The sequence below is a fragment of the Apium graveolens genome, chromosome 9 (genome assembly GCF_009905375.1).
Source record: "Apium graveolens cultivar Ventura chromosome 9, ASM990537v1, whole genome shotgun sequence".
Taxonomy (NCBI): Eukaryota; Viridiplantae; Streptophyta; class Magnoliopsida; order Apiales; family Apiaceae; genus Apium; species Apium graveolens.
Window position 1 is genome coordinate 10,797,260 of NC_133655.1, and position 10,952 is coordinate 10,808,211.

The 10,952-nt window shown below is 33.7% G+C and overlaps 2 protein-coding genes across 2 annotated transcripts; both read left to right on the forward strand.

The window, feature by feature from the left end:
* Window positions 1-911: 911 nt before the first annotated feature.
* Window positions 912-6,225, forward strand: LOC141682461 (uncharacterized). Its single transcript, XM_074487159.1, has 4 exons — window positions 912-1,495; window positions 1,948-3,058; window positions 3,288-3,566; window positions 3,751-6,225. Exons 2-4 carry the CDS (start codon window positions 2,078-2,080, stop codon window positions 5,704-5,706), a joined length of 3,216 nt encoding a protein of 1,071 aa, XP_074343260.1. The 5' UTR covers window positions 912-1,495; window positions 1,948-2,077; the 3' UTR covers window positions 5,707-6,225.
* Window positions 1,169-1,744, forward strand: LOC141685006 (toll/interleukin-1 receptor-like protein). Its single transcript, XM_074490133.1, has one exon. The coding sequence runs from the start codon at window positions 1,169-1,171 to the stop codon at window positions 1,742-1,744; it is 576 nt and encodes a 191-aa protein (XP_074346234.1).
* Window positions 6,226-10,952: the final 4,727 nt, after the last annotated feature.

Sequence of the window (10,952 nt, forward strand, 5' to 3'; positions counted from 1 at the left end):
TGAGCCGGTTGTTAGTGGAGTTGTTTTCCTCGGGGAACAGGGTTCGAACCCCTCCTATTTTCTTTTAATATAAATGTTTTGGTGTGCCTTTTATATCTACTTCATTTTTGTTCATTGTACTTGTATTTTATGTATGTTGATGTACTCTTCCTAACATATAAATCATGGTGAAGAGGTGAAATATGCATAATATTTTTATAATATATTTTTTTTGACTAATTTGACTTATATGTCTTATAATTGAGTATTTGTCCTAACAAATTTCGGGGTGAACGAAAATCGAATCCAAAACCTGGGACGACAAAAATAAACCCTTAAATACTTGAGCTATATTTTAATTTTTCATTAATGTTTTATCAATTTTTCCAAAACTTAGGTAAATTAAAACTTTAATACTCGAAAGTTTAGCACGAAATTTTTTTTGAACCCCCTAAAAAAAATATTCTGCATCCGCCCCTGTTTCCAAGTATCACTTGTTCAAAGTAAATGTGGTATTTATTTGACATATTTTTTCCTTTCATATTGGCATATGCCATATGATTATTAAGTATGAAGTTCTTGCAAGCATAATCTCCTGTTATGAAGACTATCCAACGCCAGAATACAGACATCACGCGTTAGATTAGCAAACTTTGCCTAGAATTCGCTGTTTTTCTTTGGGTCTCATCATTAATGAGAGTAGTGTTAGATGTACAGAATTTTGTACAAAATATTTGTATATAATGACATGACATTTGATGTGTGGTGTTTTAATTGATTTTTTGATGTAAATACAGGGGTTAATTCTAATTAAAACACAACATCTATATACCACGCATTATCCAAGAGTTAATTACCTTAGAGTTTACCCATAATAGTTAATTAATCTCCAACAACTAATTTTGGTCAAATCCGGCACCTCATGAGAAATGCTAGCATCCAAAAAGATTATTATAAAAGTTGTATTATAAAGATTAGAAAAATGTATGATCAATTTTCATATCTGTATTTTAACCAAATTTTCTCCATCTATGTTGTCGATGTCAATTATGTAGATTAAAAAACACCATTTAGTCCTAAATTCGCTGCATGACTTCATTTAACAAACCTTACCTTAAAAACTGAAGCCCTCTGAATATTATTCATAATCAATCAACCTAGTTTTCAATTTTCAAGCTATTTTTCTTCCATGGCTTCCACTAGTAATTTTGAATCAACTGCTCCTTCTTTTTCTTCCTCTCCGCCTAGCACCTGGGATGTCTTCTTGAGCTTTTACGGGAAAGACACTCGCAGAAACTTTATTTCACATCTTTACTATGCTCTGGATCAAGCTGGAATTCCAACATTCATAGATGATCGTGCTCTTGACATGGGCCAAGAAATTTCATCCGGGCTACTGGATGGAGTTAAAGATTCGAAGATGTTTGTCGTGGTTTTCTCTGAGAACTATGCTCGTTCACCATGGTGCCTTCAAGAGCTCGTATATATCCTAGATTGCAAGAAAACAAAAATTCAGGTTATTCCTGTTTTTTACTATGTTGATCCATCAGATGTAGGTCACCAGAAAGGGAGTTTCGGTGAAGCTTTTGATGATCATTATAAGAAGAAGCGCTACTCTCCTGACATAATTGACAAGTGGAGATTATCTCTTGCACAAATCGGCAAGATATCAGGATACCATCTCAAAAAACATGCAGATAACTATGAGCCTTTATCTTATTCGTCCACCTATAAACATAATGAATTTCATTACATTGCTATTTAGCTACTCCTTGTAAAATGGAATAATGTAGTTTGAGTAACTTAATCAAACTGTTAAATAACTAGTCCGTCTAAAACCTTAAGGTGGTAGAGGAAGGCCCGAACATGATCTTATACTCTTTAACACAAACAACATGTGTTTATTCCAAAAGAAATTACTGATATATAAACTTTGAGACTATAATTCTGTTTTCTTATATGAAACAGGAATGAATCAGACATTATTCAAAATATTGTAGAGAACGTGGCACGACAAGTAACTACAAAGGCATTGTACCTCGGAGAAGTTCTATTTGGAATAGATTCTGCTGTTGAAATAATTTATGAGAAATTGAGGATGGAATTATCAAATGATGTACGTGCAATTGGGATCTGCGGGATGGGTGGAATCGGGAAAACTACTACTGCCAAAGCTTTCTACAACAAATATTACACCAATTTTGATAGTTGCTGCTTTATTGAAAATGTCAAACAATTTTCAGTAGAAGGTAGTCCTCTACTTCCTATACTTCAACAACTATTGATTGCATTTCTTAGTAGGAAGGATTATAAGGTTCATGATGTTGATAGTGGACTTAGACAACTTGAACAAATTCTCTGTTCCAAGAAAGCACTCGTAGTTCTGGATGATTTGGACCAGTCAAGCTATTTAGAATTTCTAGTAGAGCACTGCAATTTGTTTTCAGCCGGAAGTAGAATTGTTATTACGACAAGAGATGTACACCTGCTTAATCAATTAGAAATTGATTCTTTAATAGATGTAGATGTGTACATGGTGAAGAAATTGGGAAAACTTGATTCTTTGGACCTCTTTAATTATCATGCGTTTGGAAAAGTAACACCGCCTGCAAGTTTAAGAGTGCTCTCAGAAAGCTATATAACCTATGCTGGAGGTCTTCCTTTAGCTCTGAAATTGTTGGGTTCTTTATTGCGAGGTAGAACTCTACCTCAAGATGAGGTATTCTGGAAAGACATACTTCAGAAAGTTAGAAAAAATCCAGAGAACAAGATACTGAAAATTCTCCAAGTAAGCTACAATGAGTTGGATGATGTAACTTTGAAATCATTATTTCTCGATATTGCATTCTTCTTTGTCAGGAAGTACAAATTTGAGGCTGTTGACATATTCAACGCCTGTGGTTACCATCCAGATAGTGAAATTAAAATTCTATTGGAAAGGTGTCTACTCACGCTTGATAAAAACAATATGTTTCATATGCATGATCTTATACAAGACATGGGAAGGGGAATTTCCAAGAGCACACGCTTATTCTTGCGGGAAAATGCCTGGGATCATTTGCAAAATCAGAATCAGAAGGTAACAAAAAACCACATACGTTTTCCTAATTAAATGGAATTGATATTTGAAGAAGTTTAAGAGCTTTAAGTCTATAAAATTTGTAACTATCATTGAATTAAGAAGTCATAGGATTGACTCTAGTTTTTATTTTGGAAAATATTTACATGTTAAACTATGATTAGATTAGATGGATATTTTTCTCCCGTAAAAAATGAACTATTCTTTTACATATTTTTTGTGTTTACAGGAATTAGATAAAATTGAAGGTCTTATCTTAGATCTAACTTGGTCAATGGAGAAGCAAATCAATTCCCAGGTATTCGAGAGGCTTCCCAAATTGAGATTACTTGAGATGCGTGACGTTCACGGTATGGAAGGACATTTCGAAAATTCGTTTCATGAGTTGAGGTGCATCCGTTGGAATTATTGTACTTGGACAGAATTACCTTCGAGTTTTCGACCAAAAAAGTTAGTCTCTATTGATATGCCATTTAACAAGTTAAAGATATTGTGGGATGATGCAAGGGTATGAATCAGATACTCCTATAAATAAATATATACGTGCATTTTGTTGTTCATGTACTTTATTATAATAACACTTCGTTATTTATTTTATTTAAAACTATAAACATTCCATAGTTTATAAGTATGTGTTAATAATAACTAGCACAATTAATAATAACTTTTGTCTCTTGTGTTCTTTTAAACAGCCTTTCATGAATCTGAAGATGATAAATGTCAACTATTCAGTGAACTTGAAAACAACTCCCAACTTCGGAAATTCTAAATCTATCAATAAGTTATTCTTTCGTGGTTGTGAAAGCTTGCTAAAAGTCCACCCATCGATTAGAGAGTTGACTGGTTTGGATGTTTTGGATTTGACAGAGTGCATTAAGATGAAAGTTTCTGCTGAAACACTTGGTCTGTCAAGTGAACTGCGCTGTTTGTATTTGGGTTATTGTGGCAATCTAAAACAATTGCCAAAGCAATTGGGTGGTATGAAATGGTTAAAGGAACTTGATGCAAGTCACACTGCAATAACGGAGCTGCCAGACTCAATTACTCAACTCAAGGAATTGGTTTATTTGAAATTGGATGGATGCAAGAAGCTTAAAAAGCTACCTGAGCAATTTGGGAATATGGTAGGCTTAAGGATATTTTGTGCAGTTTTTAGTGCAATTGAACAACTTCCAGATTCATCTGTAGGCCTTATCAATTTGGAGAGTCTGGATTTGAAAGGCTGCAAAAACCTTCGAAATCTTCCAAATAGCTTATGGAAGCTCGAGTCGCTTCGAGTACTTGATCTGGGAATGTGTTCAAAGCTGAAGCGATTGCCTAATGAATTGGAGAAGATGCAGTGTTTGGAAGAGTTGAATGCATCTTCGACAGGAATTGAAGAGGTACCAGATTCAGTTGGACTACTGAGTAGGTTAAGGGTATTGAATTTGGCTAATTGCAATAAGCTTAAATGTCTGCCGGACAGTGTATGGAATCTTACATCACTTACTCACTTAAATATTTTCCAAGAGAACATTGATAGAATTAATCTGCCCGAGAAAGTGAAAGATACAAAGTTGGTTGCTTTATCTCTATATTGTGATGTGATATTATGGCTGCCTGTGATTCTAAGTTTCTTTTCTTTGAAACAATTAGTTCTTAGAGATGTGGGTGAGAGTTCAGGTTTAACCAAACCATTTAGTCTCTCCAAGCTTTACAACCTACAACACCTCTCATTGTATAACTGTAAATATTTTGGGTCATCGTTTCCGGAACTTCCTCTTAGTATGAGACACTTAAACCTACATAGGCATGCAACACTGGTACATCTACCCGATTTATCCGGCTTGAAAAAGTTAAGGAAGTTGGGGATAAACCGGTACACCAGCCTTCAATCACTTCCACCACTTCCTCCTCATCTTCAATCACTTAGAATTTATGAGTGCACAAGCCTAACACATCTATCAGATATGTCAATGTTGAATGAATTAAGTGATTTGCAATTTGGCAAGCTGAAATCACTTGGTTCGATAAAGAGTTTACCAGTCAGTATACATAATTTACTTATCGGTCTGTTACTGGTAATAGATGTAAGAAAACACTTCCTCCCTTTCTATAAAGTTGAGGTACCGAAGATTGCAGATTGGTTCAGCTACAAAAGCAGTGGGCGTACAGTCTCTTTTGATATCCCGACACTGTCAGCAGATAAGTTCTTAGGCCTTGCTCTTTCGGTTCTCTTCACAAGCAAATCTAATAGGCATAATTATAGCATGAAAGCTGATGTTACTAATATAACAAATGGTACAACCAGGTCCTGTCTGATTCCTGTATTTGCAGGCATTAAAGGGGAGGAAGTATATTATGTGGTAAAATGCATAAGAGGAGATTTCATTTCAATGAGAAGTGGAGATAGAATTAAGATTTTACTTCAACGGCAATTGTATAATCTTGGTGGAGATGAAGTTGTTGGTTATGAAGGAGGGAAGGTAGAGATGTTTGCGGCCCATGTGATAAAAAAAACAAGCTCCACCCCAGATTTTCCCTCGGTTTTGGAGGACCTGATAAACAGTTTTTACCCGAGAGCCAATAAATTGACACGTTGCCTATGTCTTTGTTGGCTTTTATTTATTCTTTGGTATCACTTCATTCTAATCTTAAATTTGTTTTAGTATGTATGAAATACATTTTATATGATGAATTCTATTCTTTCTGCTCTTTGTATATATTTTCTTTCCTAATTTCAACTTTACAAAGTAGATTTGCTGTATTTTCACTTTGCATCTTGTACATTATATATTTTGTCAAAGATACTTTGTCTAGTTCACAAGGTTCCTCCCTTTGTAGAATGTGGAGTTACCAAAGGTTGCAGAATGCTTCAGCTATAAAAATAGTTGCAGAGTCTGGGATTTTAGGTACCAAAGGTTTCATATTGCAAATTGTGGGACAAGTGCAAAAACAGTTTCTAGGGGCTGGAAGTGCTAATGGCATCTTGGACAAAAATAATTCTCTTTTCACTTTTCTAGGTGAGATGCAAAGAGTTTCTAATATTATGAGTGGCTTTTTTTGTAATTGCGGAATTTGCCCGAATATTTACAATTTTACCATTAAAATGTACTTTCTACTAAATAACTCTTGTAAGTATGAATTTACGTAAATTGAGTATGAAAATCGTAGAATTTCTATATTTATATCGTGAAAAGTATTAAGCTATTGCGGTTTACACACTTGATGAGCCCTTCTTCCGAGAATATAACAGGTCTATGGCTCATTTTACCAAACAGTTTAATGTCTATCCCGCGCCGCAATAAACACCTCTTTAAACTAAAACATACTCCTGTATAAATACAAAACATGATTATTAAATTCAGTAAATTTTTACTCGGCGCAGTTAGCAGAGATTACTATTTTGACCCCCTTGCATTTTGTGCAAATAAATGCATTAACTATGTACGTTAGGTAAGTTAGTAAACCAATGTGAATATCAAGAGGTCTCTCCACTTGTCCAAGTAAAATGAATAAATAATGTATTTTTTTTAAATGAATAAACTGGTTATTTATTTCTGCATCTCCTTCCATTGGTGTTGTATGCGCAACAAATCTCAGTAAAAATTATTATTATATAACGGTTGTTTTTTAGGGATGGTTGATATAAAATTTCAAATTTTTAAAATTCATTAAAAAATATTTATTTTATATCTTGAATAAATTAATTTGAAAAATATATCATATTTTTTTAAATAAACTACATAACATAATATCAATGCATAAATTTGAAACAAATTAATCAGAAAGTGATTGTGCAAATCACTAAGAAAATAATTTATATAGTAAAAAAAATTATTTGTGTAAACTAGTTTTAACGTGCGATGCACAATTTCTTTTTAATATTATAATTTAATTTGAATGTATTGATATGTAATTTTATACTTTTTGGTGTGAAAATTATACAAAATAATTGTGATGGATCGATAATCATTTAATTTTCTACGTAAATTAATAATAAAAAATGAACATAAATTAAAAGTGTATTATGAATATATGTAAAATTTTCAATCAATATGTTCAATCATGTATTTAAAACTTCAAAATGACAAATTAAATATTTACTTAAATCAATATATCAAACTATATTAATAATAACCAATAACCCAAAATTTGAAATGTAATTTTTTTTTTCAAAAAAATAGATGTATACAAGTGTAAGATGTTTTATTCAAAGTTAAATTTTTGACATTGTTCAGAAAAAGAAATGATGTTGCTAACTTTCATAACGAAAGACTGTTTGAATGGCATCAAATACCTTGAACAAGGAGCTAATCAATTAAAACTATAAGGGTTATAAATGTAGTTTTCGATTACTGCATGAAGTAAAATATTACTGCATTTAGCACCACCCATACAAAATCGAGAAGGTCCATAGAATGTGGGTAGTTAAAGTAAGTTCAAAGACATTATTATTAAAAATTCAAAGCCAAATCGTCTAAATTCTCTATTGTCTCGGTATTTTAGGCCAAGTATCTTAGCAACTTTTTTGATGCTTGCATATGATCAGAAGTAGGTTTTTGTACATATTGAGTAAGAATATATATGCACAACATACACAATGGCAGGCCTTGTCAGAGTAAGATAGATCAATTTTCGCAGCAACTTCTGATAATGTTGTGCATCAGGTAATGGTTCTCCCTTATCTGTTGTGAGCTTAAGATGTGTCTCCATAGGAAACTTACTTAGTCACAGAATTCATTTGATATTCCTTAAGAAGATCCAACACATACTTTTTCTGATAAAGGAAAAAATCACAGATGATCTATGAACCTCAAGCCCCAAGAAGTAACTTATCTCTCCCAAATCTTCAATATGAACATTCTTAGAAAGCATGGACCTCTGATCATTTATCTTATCAATAGAGCTCACAGCTAACAACAAATCATCCACATGGATAAGTATGAGAGTGATATTAGAAGTAGTAACCTTAGTAAAGAGACTGTAATCTGCTATAGATTGTAGCAAGCCATCTTCTTTAAGTGTAGCAGATATTTGCTAAACTAACATCTAGGTGCATGTTTTAGTCCATAAAGACTTTTAACCAACTTGCACACCAGCCTTGTAGCAGCTGTAGTTCGTGTAATGCTAGTAGATGTTAAATCAACAAAATCAGCAATCATACTTCCCCATCCTGCATAACCTTATGGCATCTCCATATACACATCTTCATTTAAATTTCCATGTAGAAAAGCATTAGTAACATCCATCCGATGTGTGTGCCAGTTTTGAATTGCTGCCACTGTTAATAAAGTCCTGACAGTAGCCATTTTTGCTACCGGAGCAAATATTTCTCCATAATCGATGCTATAAAGCTGTCTGCATCCCAAAATTACAAGTCTGCTCTTGAATCTGTCCACAGTTCCATTAGGATTATACTTAGTCTTATACAGCTATTTACAACCAATAACATGTTTTCCAGGTGGAAGTTCAGTGCTAATCCAAGTTCCATCCCTCTCTAAAGCTTCTAACTCAGTATTCATTGCTTGAATCTAATGAGAATACTTGACTGCTTGTTTATAAGAATTTGGATTCATGTTGGTAGTACTGAAGTCAGAAAATACTGAAATGCAGGTGTTACTTCCTGATTAATAACAGATGAATCTGGTTGAACATTTGTCTTCGCGGTATTGGAAGCATAACTATCCATCCATGCTGGTGGTTTCCAGATTCTTGAAGATCTCCAAACTGTACTTTCTGGAACATTATCCTGACTATCATGAGTGACCTTGTCAGAGTCTGATTGGGAATTGGTCGCATCATAATCTGACTGAAAATCGGTCGTATCAGGATCTGTCTGAAATTTGGTTGCATCACGATTTAACTGAAAATTGGTTGCATCAGGATCTGAATGAAAATTGGTCTCATCAGGATCTCTCTCATCAGTATGCTCAGCTCTCCCAGATTCAGAAGCACTAAAGTCAAAATCAAAATCAAATGTACCATTACTAGGCATTGCAATTGGCAGAGTATTCAAGTAAACTGAAGAATTGTCATGACTTGTATTAAATGAAAATATATATTCCTTAATAAGCACATCTCTGGAGATAAAACCAGTAGATGATCTATGAACCTCAATCCCCAGAAAGTAACTTATCTCTCCAAAATCTTTCATATGAAAATTCATAAAAAGTATGGACCTCAAATCATTTATCTTGTCAATAGAGCTCCCAGCTAACAACAAATCATCCACATAGACAAGTATAAGAGTGATATCAGAAGCAGTAGCCTTAGTAAAGAGACTATAATCTGCTTTAGATTGTAGAAAGCCATCTTTTTTAAGTGTAGAAGATAATTTGCTAAACCAAAATCTAGGTGCCTGTTTTATTCCATAAAGACTTTTAACCAACTTGCACACCAGTCTTGTAGCAGCTGTAGTTCGTGTCATGCTAGTAAATGTTATATCAGAAAAACCAGCAATCCTACTTTCCCATCCTGCATAAGCTTGTGGCATCTCCATATACACTTCTTCATTTAAATCGCCATGTTGAAAAGCATTAGTAACATCCATCTGATGTGTGTGCCAGTTTTGAATTGCTTCAACTGCTAATAAAGTCATGACAATAGACATTTTTGCTAATGGAGCAAATGTTTCATCATAATCGATGCCATGAACATATCTGCATCCCAAAATTACAAGTCTGCTCTTGAATCTGTCCACAGTTCCATCAGGATTATACTTAGTCTATTACAGCCATTTACAACCAATAACATGTTTTCCAGGTGGAAGTTCAGTTATAATCCAAGTTCCATGAAATCAATTTCAAGGTTTCTCGCTGTGTTTCGTCTTGTTGAATCACAGAACAAGCATTCTCAACACTAGGCAAAGGGACTGACATTAAGATTCGACTTCTCTAATTACTATATACATCATCTAATCCATTAAGGAATTGTATTAACCGAGCTTCTTATTTTTGCACTTCTAAAACCTTCAAAAATGCTTTAACCTCATCAGTTTGATTAACAATTATAGGAAGCATATTCATATCATCAAGTTCCTCCCATATGAAACTGATAGCAATAAAGTAATCAACTAACGATATTCCGTTTTGTTTAATACTAAACGCATCTCGATTCAATTTGTACTTTCGCGAACCATTAGCAACTTGAAATCGATTTTCTAATGATTTCCAGACTTCATAAGCAAAATTAACAAACAGAATTGATTTCTTAATTGAATCTGAAATATTGTTATGTAACCAGGGATTACCATATTATTGCATGTATCCCACTAGACTACATCTGTAGCATCTGTAACGCTTCTGATCTATGTTCCTTTCACAAACCCTAGCTTACGCTTCGAGGCTAATTCACTCTTAATGGATCTCTTTCATGTTCTGTAATCATCAGAACCTTGTAGTTTTGACACGTTAATCGGTGTCGGTTCATCACTTGGATGAAGAAATAAGGGATTTTGCACATCAGTAAACGAAAATCTGCTTCCAGATGCCATTGTTATAGGGTTAGAAGCTCACAATATCAACGACGATGATTTTAACTAAATCATCACAAACACAACGAGCACAACAACAATGAACACAACTGTATCAATCTCGTCTTTATCTGCAGCTCTGATACCATAAAAAATTAATAGAAAATGAAAACTTCGATGCTCATAGATGCATTTAAGCTCAAGCTCAGTTTACACACATTTACAATTTTCTTCTTAATCCTCACATAACAGTCTCATCTCTCTCTTTTATGTACAACCACCCATTCTGTAACAAACTTTGTAACTAACTTTTATGATGTAATTACATATATGCCCTTAACTACTACTTGATATTACTAATACACCCTTGTTGCATTATATCACATTAGTTATTACAGAGATGATACTGCTCTTGAAAAGGGCTAAGAAATTTCATTTTCT

Excerpts from the sequence above, each read along its gene's own strand:
- LOC141685006 (XM_074490133.1), top strand. The coding sequence starts at position 1,169 with ATGGCTTCCACTAGTAATTTTGAATCAACTGCTCCTTCTTTTTCTTCC.
- LOC141682461 (XM_074487159.1), top strand. The coding sequence starts at position 2,078 with ATGGAATTATCAAATGATGTACGTGCAATTGGGATCTGCGGGATGGGT. Across the intron at positions 3,059-3,287 it reads TGCAAAATCAGAATCAGAAG|GAATTAGATAAAATTGAAGG; the intron begins GTAACAAAAAAC and ends TTGTGTTTACAG. Across the intron at positions 3,567-3,750 it reads TATTGTGGGATGATGCAAGG|CCTTTCATGAATCTGAAGAT; the intron begins GTATGAATCAGA and ends TCTTTTAAACAG.